Genomic DNA, 14,297 nt, shown 5'->3' on the forward strand with positions numbered 1-14,297 from the left:
TATATATATCAGTGTTCTTCCCCCTACATCATTAACACCTCAGAGGACCCTAACACAACCCTCAAAACTGTATTTATGGTGGGGTTTGCTGCTGTAAATGTAACAGTGTGTTGTAGGGTCCTGTAAAAAAACATTCTGCTTATTGTTTGTGTGATGGATCTTAGCTGCAATTGATTTAATGTTTTTTTTTTTTCCTTCACACAGTTTTTAAAGATACCATGTCTTATCTATTGCACAACTGGTATGGGGTTCTGGAGATAAAGTGTTAACCTATTTACCACATTAAGAGGGAAGGGCGCCCTCTGGTGTTTCTCTCCACCACATACTCCACTGACTTAATGAAACAATACAATAAACCCACAGAGAAGACATCAACCCTCCTAATGATCCTTTCAGTGGTGTCAGAGTTGAGGTGCCAATGGCAGTCAGATTGGAGTCTCAGAAGGATTGTAAGTGCTGTATTTCCTCCAGACTGTTCCCCACACACAGCTTAACCAGCTGGAGAAAATAGATTAAATTGATTTCTACTGCAGTGTATCAAAATGTTTTTTAAAATCATTTTACATGTTTAAATGGTTTCCATATTACACACTTTGTCTACCTGTATTTGAAGGTTAAATTCCCACCTCCATTTATATATTTTGAGTGAAAGGACAGTAAAACACCTGTGGTTGATATTTTTAATAGTTTGCTTGACACCGTCATCAAACTGGTCACACAAACAAGATTTGAAAGGTTTTATTTTAATAGAATTTAACAACAACAATATGTAAAATAAAAAAAAAGAAAACCAACAGCAAAAGTGAAATTTCCTTCACTAGTTTTTTTTTTTTTTCCTTAAAAAAATATCAGCCTTTCCCCTTGTTCACAAACCGTTTCAAAACCGGACAAACAGAAATAACATGATAAGTTCCGAGAAGCTGGAAGGCCATTAACATTTGTTGGCAAATATAAATATAGTGGTTTGAACAAGGTCTCAAATAGCTCACATGGAAAGAGTGTACATACAGTTTATATGACAGTAGGACACTCGGCACTGCCTGTATCAATTTTTATTAATGTAGAAAACCAGGATCCTTATTTACTGATTTAAATCATTGTGTTTGACAAGGAAATATATACATTCAGCCAGCTCTACCAGTCTCTAGAGTATGGCGTTTGTGTTGCCCCCTTTGATCACGTTGATTGTCTATTCGGGGGCATAATTGTGAGAGTACGAGTAGTCCGAGTAGTAATTCTGTGTCCCACCCCTGCCTGCTGGGTAACCCCAAGAGCAAAGTCCACCTCCAGTCCCGCCCCCCCGATCATGTCCTCGTCCTGGCCGAGGCCAAAGTCCTACTGGGGGGACTCCTCTCCCTCGATAGCTCCCTAAAGAACCAGGACCCATACCACCGCGCACAGGCCCATGGTCCATCTGTCCAGGGATGCCACCTATACTACCATAGCCCACACCACACACTTGATGTGGAGGTAGCTTAGGTCTGACTACTGAGCCCCCCCTGGTGGCCACTGCGGGAAGGCCCACAGTAGGTCCAAGCTTGTCAGCGCAATTCACCTGAGTCCTGCCCCCCTGACTACCAGGGGTGCTACCTCCTAGGGTTTCCCCAGTGTTAGGGAGCCCACTTGGGTCCACTGGGCCACATGTGACCAAACCCTGGCTGATAACAGTCTCACAAGTACTGGTCCCTGCTGCCCCCCATACACCTTCCCCAGGTCCACTGCGTGTCCTATCGTGTTGCATGGGGGTCACACTAGTATTTTTAGGAATTCCAGCCATGTAACCTGGCTGGGCTAAGTCATTATGGTCTGTGTAGGGGATGGAGGTGGTGAGCGGAGAGTTCCCAGCAGCCCCTACTCCTCCAGTGTCCGAGCCATACGTGTGGCCCAGCATCATGAGGTGAGGTGGAGGAGGAGGTTTGACTTCCAAGGGGAGGGAGGCCAGTTTGGCTAGAGGTCCTGGTGTGGCCATGACAGGGGGTGTTGGGACTGTGGCAGAGGCTGAGGCTGGGGGGCGGTAATCCTGTTCCTGGGTGCCGCTGCAAGGTGAGGCAGGATAGGCCGGGGAGGCCGCATAGCTAGAAGAGCCAGTGTAGGATGACCAGGAGGCTGAGGGACACAGGAAGCTCTGGTGGGGATTCACAGGAAAGCCTCCAGGCGATAAGCTGCCAATGTCTGAAGAGCCTATACCGATCTGGTTGGTGGCTTTGAACTGAGAGATGGCTGTTTTGAGAGCGCTGTAGTCAGACAGCGTTGGAGTTCTCTCGGGGGTGGACTGCTGCTCTGGGAGCGGAGGACGAAACTCCTCCATTTCTGGTGGAGGCGGCAGTGGAGGCTTCCTCTCCTCAACCTCCTGGTTCTGCTCTGAGGGATCCGATATGGTGGGTGGTTCACCGTCATCAGAGTCTAATGACATGTCCTCCTCTTCCACACACTCATCATTCACTACTGGGAGAGCAGGAGAGGGCAGAGAAAGAGAAATGGAAAAGTGGAGAGGAAGATATTATCAAATAAGTGTGTTAAGATGCATTAACAGCATCAAACTGCTGGGTAGTACAGACATCTTTAACTGGCGAGATAACTGTAAAGGGTATAAAGCAATTTAGCAAAGCAATTGCAGTACACCAAGATGACACGAAAGGGTTTTGGTGTCCTGTTGTTGACGCTACCCACCAGTAGAGGGCGGTGTTGGAAGCTCGTTCTGATTGATGGAGCCAATCAGACTGTGAAAACCGCTCATAACGTCATCAATGCTTCCTATCACAATCCCATTTCTGGAGTACTGTAGGAACATCTCAAATGGCCTCTCTGTAAAAACACATCACAAGATACAAAATTTGGTGAGCAATTTGTTGTACACATTTCTGTAATAAAGTGAATTTAGAAAAGTAGTTCCTTTTTCAGAATTACAGCTTTTCGTATGCATACGGAAAAATTAAGTTACACACTTTATAGATAGCAATGACAAAATTGTAAAGGCCATAATAACAGAAATCATTTCAGTTTCGTCTGCTTAAACAAAAGAATAGAATCAGTTGTTACGGAATTTCCACCACAATTTTAAATGAGTTTGCAGTCAATATAATAGTCAATTATTCATATTATTCTAATAATGTATATAATTTATTCAACTAAAAGGCAAAAAGGAAACACACCAATAGCTCAACACTGACACATAAAGTCGTAGTTTTTTGCTTGTGTCAGAAGACTGATGAAGGGATGGATGAAGATACCTGTGAGGAAGATAAGGTGCCGCTGTTGCGTGTGCTGAGCTTGGAGCTTGATTAGGCATTCCAGATCTGGAGCCTGACGCGACTGGGTGTCACACTCGTGATAAGGAAGGAACTCCACTAGGTGCTTCTTCTGATAGGCTGTAAGAAGGTTCAGCAACCCCATGGCGTTGGTGTTTAACCTTTAACAGCAAAAGTAGATCCAAACATTTATTTACAGCTCAAGTCTGATTAAAGATGCTAAAGATCACTACTAGATTACTACCATTTTGGTTGAGCTCCTACTGAGATACTGACCTCCCCAGTTCTTTAAGCTTCTTCTGGGACTTGCAGTGCACCTTCCACTGCCAGGGGTGTTCCGGGGTGCTCTGCTCCTCCAAGAACTTCAGCAGCCCCTGCAAACGATCTGGACAACACAAGCAACATGAGCTCTGAAGTATCGTCCAACTGATATTTCCATGAACTTGCACAGTTCCCACAAAGAAAAGTAAAACTTACCCTGTGTGATAAGGTCAGGGTTGAGGACAAACTCATCAGACACCATGAAGCCTCCAGACACAAAAAGCTCATTATAAGTGTGGTTCTTGACGTCGTCGAGAGTGTCCACTCCAGCAAAGCTCACCGAAGGCAACTTCTTCAAAGACACCAGAGCCGGAATCTGCAGGGTGAAAAGATGAGACTTTTACAAATGGAGTTCTTTGATTTCTTTTTGTATTAAAACTTTTCATATAAAAAAAACAACAACTAAATTTAATGTTTTCATGTAATATATACAGTATATATACACAATGTGCAAATAATCCATTAATTAAAGTAACTTAACTAAACAACACTGCAGATGTATTAATATAATTATGATGCCATTATTGGTGTTTGATCACTGCTCGGCCCACTGGTGAAGAGTCATTTGAACTACATATTGGAGGTGAGACTGTGACAGTGAAGAGGGTGACAAATGAAGAGGGTGTCAGGAGGTGATCAGATCGTACCTTGTGCACGTGGGCAGCGATGTCCTCATTCTGAATGATGATGAGGAGCTTATCTAAACTGCCGCTGTTTTCTAGGAACGTCTGTGGGCTGCACTCGCTGTTGCCTAGACTCTTCAAGTACTCCTTTGTGACAGACAGGAGAGACGTAATTGTTAGAGACAAACAGATGAATGTGTCCTCCTCTCTTGCATGCACAAGTATTGACTGACAAGATACGGAAAGAGCTGAGCACTGAGACGTGAAACACATAGTGACAAAGAGGAGCTAGTGTGGCCTTTCACATTCCAACAGTAGATCCGTGTTCTACCTTGTGTATGTCTGTGCAATGTACTACTGCAGAAAGCTGTGGAGGCTCTTTGGCTCCAATAAAAAAAATCTAAAATACATCTATAGATGAAAATGTGGGGAAATGGATGTGAAACTGTGGAGAATAAGAAGTAATAATTAGGCCTGTATGATATGGTAAAAAAAGAAAATCATATTTATTTATTATATATTTTGAAAGATATGATTCTTGATCTCTTTCACTGAAAGAAAAAGCTCTTAAAATCATGATAATGTGACAGTTGTTGGGGTCTCTACCAAATGTTTTCTTACAAGTAGAGAACAAGATTTGTAGGCCAGGGCATCTCTGCAGCACTACAGTACTTCTTTAGAGTTAAGTCACATATTGTCCCTCAACAGCAGCTTCTGTGATTTGGATGCAGCACCATATTGCGATTTTGATAACATTTCAATTAATTGTGCAGCCCTAGTAATAATAACTTTGATTCACAGAACATTATTAGACAGTAGACAGGGTTTGGGGCTTTTGGGTGGATAAAACAAGCAAGTTGAAGTTATCACCAAGGGTGCTGGAAACTTATTTTTTCTGCCATTTTACTGACTAAATGATTAATTGTTTAAAACAAAAAAGGCGAGAGAAACCAACAAACAAAAAAAGGTGAGGTAAGCAATTTTAGGTAAAGTGATTCTAGTCCAATGCACTTTTTGTCTAATTCAGCAAATATTTTCTCATAGTGCACTAGCTTTCAGCTCTGTGTGTGCCTTGACAAAAAAAATGGTGTTTGTACACAGCCCTGGCTCTGTAAATGGAGGGAAAAAAATGGGCCGAGACACACAACACTAACTTGTTCATTCAGCCAGGATTTGTGCGTCGGGTAATGTTAAATTACTCGCCCATGGTCAGCTTACTTTCTACTTTGCCAAGATATGCTGCTGTTGTGATGTTAGCTATAGTAGCAGGACAGTTGTGAGTACTGCTGTCTGAAGCTGGTGTGCTTGCTCTGGAAAACCGTCCACTCTGCATGTTAGCTTCCCAGCAGCAACGTAGCAACAGCTGGCAAACCCACAACATACCATAGCTAACATTAGTTACATTACTTGTGGTGTCGTTATGTGTGTTATATCATGGTATTTGTCAAGGTATTGGATTTCTCTAGAATTGCTTACCCCGCCTTTAATTGATAATATGAATAACTGTTGCTGCTCTACTTTCAAGACCACATTGTAACCTTGTGTTGTACCTTGATCTCCTTGCAGACAGTGCTCTCCTCCCCCTCATCCCCAGAGTAGATGTAGAATTTGACTGTATTCTTTGTGACGTCCTTAAAGATCTCCACCAGGCTGCTGAAAACCTCAGGCTTCAGCTGACCAATGAGGCTGCCAGCCAGCAGGCCAGACCCACTCCCAGAAGCATGACCTGGGTTTTTTGAGTTGGGCTCTGGAGAGTCTGGTGTGACTTGAGAGGGAGAATAAATCTCTCCCCCCAGCTCTGCTGACGGGCCGTCTGTTTTAGCCTTAGTGGATGCCGTCTCCTTGACAGCGACCACTTTACCACTCTTAGAAGAGGTGGTGCTCTTCGACAGGGCGGGCTCTGCTTTAGTTTTGGAAGTCTGGACAGGGGTGGGGGGTGGTGTTGTAAGATTAGATGTTGTCACTGGGGGAGGTGGTGAAGTGACCTTGGAGGGAGCAGGTGGGGATGGGATCAACGTGTCCATCTTCTCACACAGTGCTTTGACATGCCCCTGAACTGGGACAGGGGAGACAAAGGGTACAACAAAGTCTGAGAAGCAGCTGTTGGGCAGCCAGCAGTGGCGTAGAGGCAACCGCGGGGGTAGCTGCGACGTATAGCAGATTTGGTGAGTCTGCATGATATTTTTTATGTCAGAGGTAAGACTGTGAACTTCCTGGTTGAGTATGGTGTCCAGGCTGATCGAGGGCCTGCAGGAAACTTCCTCAACGACTGGTAACGCGGATGGTGCAGCTGCCTTTTTTGCTTCCGTGGCTGCAGGTGTCTTCGGCTCTGGGTAGCTTTCTACAACCGTCACAGCCTCCGGCTCAGACTCCAGCTCTGGCTCGGGCTCTGGCTCGGGAAAAGGCTGGGCTTTGTCTGGAGGAAAACAGACAGGACACTTGTCACAGTGATGCTCAGATCTGCCTACAATATACAAGATAAGCCTACAAGGGAGAGGTCTGTGTGTACTGAGTGCATTGAGGTACCTTCATTGACGGGGTTAACCCAACTTGTGTTGTCTGAGGTGTGAGCTTGCTCTGGCGGGGAGCCGGCGCTGAGTGGACTACCAGGGCTACAGTCCATGTCCTCCTTAACACAGAAAACACCAGTAGTTATTTTTAGGTCTACAAACACATTCAATGCATGGTAATGGTAATATATAAAAAAAAAAAAACAACCCTAGAATCAACTGTTTACATCTCACCTCTGTGTAGTTTGTTTGTGACGCTGGCTCATTTTGTTTCCTAAGATCTGGGTCAACGAAGGCAGGTTCCGCCCTTCCTGAACCGGTTGACGGTTCACCGTGGTTTGACTGCACAGACATTGAACCCTGAGCCACGGCTTTGTTAAGAGTAGCCAGGAGAATCTTGAGAAGGCGTTGAGTCTCGTTGACTGCTGAGGCGTTGGTGTTACCATGAGCCCTCAGGTCAGTGTCATAGATGCCCATGCTTTCCATCACTGCTGTCAGATTGTCGCTCTGTCCACCCTCATCTCCAATCTCGTCTGCTTGGGCTCCTAGCAGGACACATGCAATTAATTAGAGGCATTTGCTAAATCTGGTATATTAGTGTACCAGAATATCCAGAACCCTCAACAATTGTAATAGCAATTGTTGCACTTGCACACAGGAAAATGAACTGCAATCTGAAATAGCAACAAAAACGCATGCACCCTGACATGAATGGGTTTTAAAAATAAAAATGTAAACAATGATAAAGTAACTTGATTTTGATGTAAGCAAATACAGTAGCTGTTATATAGCGCCAATGGGCAGGAATGTTTTCTTAGTCGCAGTGCAATGAATAATATAATATTCTTCCAGAAGAATTCACTTTGGAGGCTGACAAAACCAAGCTAAATCAAGCTACATTGACAGCTGCAGCCATCCTCACCTCTACTGGGTTCCCCATTACTCAGCGGATCTGTGCGTTGGTGTTTATTCATGCCCCCCCTTTCATCTCCCTCGAACTTTCTCTTCAGACTGTTGACGTCCCAAGCCCCATCCTCACTCCGTTCCTTCCCAGGATCCTTCACTAGTGCCTTCTTATGGAGCTGGATTAGCTTAAGCAACTGCTTCATCTTGTCTTTATCATACTCGTTCTGGGACAGCCGCAACCTCTGAGGGGGCTGAGGTTGGGACTCAATGTGGGACTTGTGCTGCAACTGGGCCCCGTTAGAATGGGCCAACCCTGACCTCCGTCTGCTGCTGTCAGGGGTTGGCTTCTCCGGTGCTGGCCTTTCTGGAGGTGGCCTCTCCTGGGGCAGCCTTTCTGCTGGTCTCTCTGCCCTGTCTGAGCCCCTGTCCGAACCACCCCAGTCAGAAACGGGGCTGTATTCCACTGGTGCCGGTGTGGGTATGGGTACGGGGTTCCGTATCCTTTCAATGATGTCCTTCGCCTTGTTGAGAGGTAAAATGTAGTTTGCAGGGTTGTGGACGTAAGAACGCAGCACAGACTCCATGTTAAATTTGGGTCTGGGCACTTGAAGCGGGTTGGTCTTATCGTCCACATTATGTTTGTAATCGGGCAGAATGAACGGCCGCACCGTGCCCGAATCCATACGAGTTAGGTATTCGGTGGCCTGACGCTCCGCCCCAGAGCTCACGTCCTTGCCTGGGTTGAGGCGCAACTTGAACAAGGCGTAGTGAAGAGCAGGGATGAAGGGCTCCATGGAGGACAGCATAGCAGGCTGGGGCTCCACCGTCAGCGGCTCTGGCTCGAACAGTCTTGATGCTATGAAGGAGGACATGTGTCAGTGTCATTTACAAGACTACTGCAGTCTTTAGAGACAGCAGTTTAAGAAAAGCCAAAACAGGTTACAACATGGAAGCCACTGAACTCTATTTCCGATGTACTTTTTTTAAAAAGGAGGAGCGTTCATTAGCTCACAGATCTGTTTCTCATATCCAAACATTCTCTTTTTGCTAATAAAACGGTCCAGTTGTGAGCTTCATGCAGATGCTGAAACAGTCAAATAATAAAAAAAGGGATGGATAGTCAGTGAATAATACTTACAATACTTGACAACCATCCTTGACTCCTGAAAGATGAATAATGCTTGCAGGTTCTTCTCCACCCGCCCCCGCCGCTCTAGAAAACAAACAGAATCATGTTTTTAAAGCTGAACCCTTGCAGAAAGGGAACAAGTAGGTGTTCAAGCTGACACAACAGAGAATTATGAGAGGAGAGTAAAAGCTTTTTGGCACCTTTGGACTCAACCATCTGAGCTGAGGAGAGCAGGAAGAGAAAGCCCCTGTCAAACAAGGACTTCACCAGCACCTGAATAAGGACAGGAGACACCACAGTCAGAACTCACTAGGGTATTATCATTGTCAGATAACGTGAGCGATCATAATACCAGTCTGTTGGCTGGAAGGGTTTGTACATATCCCTTGTGTACATTGTGTTTGGTTATAGTTACTGAAAAAACTAAATAAGAATAGCAGATGAAACAGATGTTTTCTCTCCACCCTTTTCTTGTGGAACATGAAATGATGCATAAATGCAACATCATGTGACAAACTTTACTTTCATTCTTGTCCTTTCTCCGATTTTGAAACAAGAGGGAATTTTGTATGAACTAAACGCAGAATATTTGAATTCAATTCAGCACTAAGACGAGTGAACTGATTCTGTATCTCTTGGGGGATTTTCAAACACGAGAAGCTGGTAGGTAACAGCTAGAGGGTGACTCACCATCCTGTCCCTCTCCAGTTTGTTGACCAGCGCTGCCAAGCTGCCGCAGGTTGGTTTGCCTTTTCCATCCACCACCTCAAACAGGCTGCAGGACATCCCACACTTCATCACTGCAGACAAAGAAAAGAAAGTTGGAATACAGAGGCAAGCCATAACTTATCTATGTAGTTAATGTATGCTCAGTTTAATCTGAAAAAATGCAAACACTTTGTCTATAATGGATGGATTTAGTAAGATACGTGTTTTTGTTATGCACAATGCAGTATATGTATTTCGAATAGCTATAGAAATTGTAATGCATTATTACCTATATTCCACAGGCCTTTTTTTTATTATCATTTAATTATGAGATACACACATGTGGAGTCCGGACTGACCTTCCCGTGATATGCTGTAGGTGTCCCAAGAAAAAAGCACAGAGGGAATCTTTCGCTTCACCTGCTCCAACTGCATGCCCCGATTTACCTCCAGTTTCTCAGGCCTGCAGGGGAGCGCATGGGGATTTATCAAAAAGCAAATCATAACAAATTCCAGAAACAATAACTACTGTCTGTATATAACACAATGGAATTCCAATTTTCTCTTCTCACCCAAAAGGTACGTGCATTGTTTAAGCTCAGCACATAAAAATCTTCTGTGGCAAAAAGTGTCTTTAATGATTAACAGAACAATTCTGGTAGTGCAGGTGTTATCTCGAGAGATGCATAATTATATGAGAGACTAAAGGTTTACTCACAGTTTGAAAGGGAGGTAGGGGCGCGAGGAAGATCGTAAACAGATTGGGAATAACTCCTGGCCCTTGTTCACTAGTGGACCACTCCACAGAGTGTAGCAGCTCTTCCCTGCAAAGGCATCAACAGCACAGGTCAGAGGTCAGACATGATACAAAGAACGCAGGGCTCATGAGTTCACATAACTGCTGGTTTGTCACTGAAACGGCCCACGTTTTGACAGATATAATTTAGATAATTAGCCCTGAAAATGTCCTCTTCTGTAACTGACTAGAAGTGAGCATGTCAATTAAAGTGCTGATGTTAGATCTTAGGTAATTAATAAAATAACTAGTTTTCCACTCCTGGTGTGAAATGGCTTATATGTTTCATTACATATTTATAAAATATATTAAGAAAAAAATATGTTTTACCTTTACTTCCTTCAGGGGAAATAGTGTTAAACCTGTTAAGGAGAGAAACAAAAGCTTGTTTACAAACACAGCACACTGTGGAGATGTTACACATCTCTTGCAAACCGCCTGAGTTTCACCATTTCCTGCAGGAATATGTACCTGTGTGCAATCATAGGAGTTGCTGCAGCCTCCTTGCCTTTGTACTGAAAGGAAACCACAGCGTAGGGGCACACGTGCCTGGGTCGTGCCTTGATCTCGTCAAATGCAAACTCGAAAAAATATTGCTGAAAAATAGCAAGAAAGATGCATTAACTTACAACTTCTGTCCAAGAAAGAACTTTAAAACATCACTTTAATAACACAATATGAACAATAAGCGAATGGAAAACAAACCAATGTTTACCTGTGTGAGCTCAAAAGCCCTGTAAGACAGCAGAGAAGTAACCCTATTGGCACTTTTAGACAAGTGACAGTCAAACTTGGGTGTAGGTTCTATAGCATTCTTAGGCATGTTCTCATGGATGTGCTTTATTCGGCCCTGAGAAACAAAACATACTGGTGAGCTTAAAGTCCCGCAAGAGTTAGAACTCTGTCAACACTACAAAATGAAAACAGAACGGTAGCCTTACCCTCATAACTTTAAAAATGATAATGTCTCCAGAAGAGCCCACTTCAAAGGGATTGATTTGTAACAAATCAGAATATTTGGAGAGACAGACACCTACAATGACAAAAGAACCGAATCAAAGGAAAGGTATAATAAACATACTCAAGTTTACCCACACAATCATTTCTTTGCTTCAGTGGGTAGTCAGTTATGAACCAACATTTAAGCGACATATTGTTGCATATATCAGAGCTGTTCCCAGCTGATAAGGCATGAATTAGCCGTCTTCAGTTGTAACTTTCTGGTCCAAATGCTAAACAATAACACCTCCTATCTACAACAAAACTGTCTCTTTTTAAAATCAACAGCAACATGCAAGAGACAAACTTACCCATTGATGGATTTCCTAGTGTCGTAATCCTTGAGTGTCCAACAGACAGACCCTTCTCACAGATCCACTGGAGCTAAACATACAAGACAACATAAAAAGTTCAGAACAAACACAGAGAACAAACACAACACGCTTTATAACTTGTCCATCAGCCATACCTTGGATTTGTCCGGATAAAGGAAACAGTACGACTCAGTCAGTTCTTGTTCTGTCCGCCCCTCCTGCTTCATTTCTCTCCGCTTCTCGATGAACTGGCACACAAAGGGAGGAGACAGCAAATGAAATAGAGCCGTCTGAAACCCACAAACTCTCACATGCATGGCTCTGGCACAATGTGTGCCCTGGGAAGATTACATACTGAAAACATTTCATTACAACCTGCCCTCAGCATGTGCTCTTTCCTGTCACATGAGCTACACGAATTTGATCAAGAACTTCTTATTCAAATTGCATTATTATGTTTCAAGTGTGTTATTATGTTTGAAATGCTCATGTTGACAGTGTGGGGTACAGGAAGACAATGACCAACCTCCTTCTCCAGCAGCTCATTGTGTATTAGTCTGGCCTTGCAGTAGGAGAAGGTTCCTCGTGATTTTGAGTCTAGGTAAAACGAGGAGACGATCTTCACGAGGTTCTCAAACTCCCGGCTGTCGGGGGGCAGAAACTGGTACAAGCCTGCACACACAGAAGGGACTCAGTAGATTAGCATTTGTAACATCTGTAAGCGTAGACCTAAAAGTAGCATGCCACACAAACACTTTAAGTCAAACTAGAGCAGAAAGCAGCATAATCAAACTGACCTGTCCTCCTCTTCTCTCATTTACAGGGTAACATGACATTAAGATATCAACTCCAAAACATGATTCTTTCTTGCACAAGGAGAAGATACATGTGTCCTGTGTTTAGACTTCAGCTCGATATCTAAGTCTGATGCTCTCATGTAAAAGCCACTAGGAACATGAAGCGATGTTAACTTGGTGCCTGTTCTTTGTGCATGATTAGAACAGGTCAGTGGGGTTGCAGTGAATCTAGTCTTGTGGTGAACTCATTCATCATGTGCTAAAGCCAGCTCAACACAACAGGCTACTGAAATGTGCTTTGGGAATTACTAGGATGGGAAGAACACTAGTCAACAACAGTACAGAGGAATTCCTTACATCAACAAGTCGCTATACGGGTGACTGTATCTGTCTACATTTACATGAGGTGTATTCTGTCAATCCAAACACATGCAAAGAGGTGAAACAATCACTTTCTGACTCCAGGCAACCTGAGTGGAAGAATCATCAGCCTCGAGCCGTGGGGTAACAAGTACGAAACATCCCCTGTGTGAGGCAAAAGAATGAAGTCTGGAGACATACCGATAGAGTACACAGTCTGTCCCAGAGTTAAGTTTCTAACTTGGGCAATAAGACATTTTGTACATTACATACAATACAACCTGCTGAGGTACAAGCTACTGCAAGCACAACACACATTGTGGGACTCATAAATGTTCAGGAACTCCAGCTCAACTTTGCATATATACAAATAACTGATGTATCACAGCAGGGTTTGTAACAACCACTATCCATATGCCACTTTGCTAAGGATACTACGGCCTTTTTTTTGGAAATATGATGGGGAGTATGTGGAGTACTGTACACTGAGGAGGTGAGGTGCAGATGGGATGCTCTTAAATGCCAGTCACATCAAGCTGGGACAAAAGGGGTGTGGGCAGCCCTACTTAAAAGAGTTCATAATAAGTGTCATAGTACTGTGAAAACATTTCAAATAGACGGGTGGGGTGGATAAATCCATGCCCTTCACTGAGGTCAATGGGACACCCACATGTTGTCAGGTGATGGCTGCAACACACTCATGACACCATCAGCAGCAGCACTGAATGAGACTATGGTCCCATTAACAGGTGAGGAAACCAAACAAGGTGGGCTTTCAAATGGGCAGTCCTCAAAGTGCAGCTTCCAGGCGCCTTCACGGGAACTGTTCCCGTTAACTGCCTGCTTCTCACTGGATAACTTGGGATACCTGAGTAGGGTCTACCCGAAGCTATGGCTACTGTAACAACTCGCGGTGCATCAACACTAGACTATCCGTGTGCTGTAATCGCATAACGCATGATTCAACTTAAAACCTGCGTTGTGGGTTAACATTTAGTTAAACTAGTTAAACTAGCGACCAAACCAGCCAGCTAGCTCGTTAGTTAGCAGGCTAGCAACATGCAGCAGCAAAATTATGAAAGACAGGACAGGGTCTGTTCAAAATTGCAGCTATATGGCACCACCTTTCCGTTCTTTTATCTTCCTCGGGATTTGAAAATTTCTCCGTGGCAGCTCTTCGCTCGGTCTCTGGCCCGGTGAGGGAGAACTGCTAAAGCTCCGGGCGTCCGTCTGCACGCTCCTCCGCCGCTCAGGGGCTTCTTGTTCGGGCATTACACTGTCTCCACATCCAGCCTGATCGCCATTTTGGTTGGCTGTGGCCGAGGTGGCGGCTGAATTCTTCAGGGGTTCGCCACCCTCCGGCTGGTGATCGTCCGTCTCGGTACATTCTGAGTCCCTTTTCCCCACCGCGTTGGGGTTCAGGGCCATTTTCGGGCACCGTGCACGTAATACGGGCAATGTCGCTCTAACGATTACGGCGCCGCTTCACACACACACTGTCCTCCTCACCCAGCCTCCGCCATTGTGAAAATGACGTACACGTTCTTCTCCACCACTGCAAAACGCTGCCGTCACTATGTTTACAT

At 44.4% G+C, this 14,297-nt stretch overlaps 1 protein-coding gene across 2 annotated transcripts; it reads right to left on the reverse strand.

The window, feature by feature from the left end:
- Window positions 1–666: 666 nt before the first annotated feature.
- On the reverse strand, window positions 667–14,255 carry tasorb (transcription activation suppressor b). 2 transcript variants are annotated; one of them, XM_051424784.1, is made up of 23 exons: window positions 13,836–14,255; window positions 12,081–12,226; window positions 11,710–11,802; window positions 11,552–11,624; window positions 11,183–11,274; window positions 10,957–11,091; window positions 10,713–10,837; window positions 10,572–10,603; window positions 10,164–10,269; window positions 9,805–9,908; window positions 9,428–9,537; window positions 8,938–9,010; window positions 8,747–8,821; window positions 7,625–8,464; window positions 6,937–7,247; window positions 6,719–6,821; window positions 5,743–6,608; window positions 4,217–4,339; window positions 3,726–3,885; window positions 3,525–3,633; window positions 3,231–3,409; window positions 2,671–2,805; window positions 667–2,442 (listed from the first exon to the last, which is right to left on the reverse strand). In XM_051424784.1, the coding sequence occupies exons 1-23, from the start codon at window positions 14,137–14,139 to the stop codon at window positions 1,190–1,192; spliced, it is 5,547 nt and encodes a 1,848-aa protein (XP_051280744.1). In that variant the 5' UTR covers window positions 14,140–14,255; the 3' UTR covers window positions 667–1,189. The 2 variants fall into 2 exon arrangements, with proteins under 2 accessions (XP_051280744.1, XP_051280743.1); XM_051424783.1 differs by having other exon boundaries at window positions 667–2,445.
- Between the last annotated feature and the right edge of the window lie 42 nt (window positions 14,256–14,297).

The sequence above is a fragment of the Dicentrarchus labrax genome, unplaced genomic scaffold, assembly GCF_905237075.1.
Source record: "Dicentrarchus labrax unplaced genomic scaffold, dlabrax2021, whole genome shotgun sequence".
NCBI lineage: Eukaryota > Metazoa > Chordata > Actinopteri > Moronidae > Dicentrarchus > Dicentrarchus labrax.

What these genes read in the sequence shown, in the direction of transcription:
- tasorb (XM_051424783.1), bottom strand. Translation starts at nt 14,139, where the DNA reads ATGGCCCTGAACCCCAACGCGGTGGGGAAAAGGGACTCAGAATGTACC. An exon ending in GGGCTTTTGAGCTCACACAG is followed by an intron (nt 10,838 to 10,956) that starts GTAAACATTGGT and finishes GCTATTTTTCAG; the next exon opens with CAATATTTTTTCGAGTTTGC. An exon ending in CTACAGCATATCACGGGAAG is followed by an intron (nt 9,538 to 9,804) that starts GTCAGTCCGGAC and finishes CTTTGTCTGCAG; the next exon opens with TGATGAAGTGTGGGATGTCC.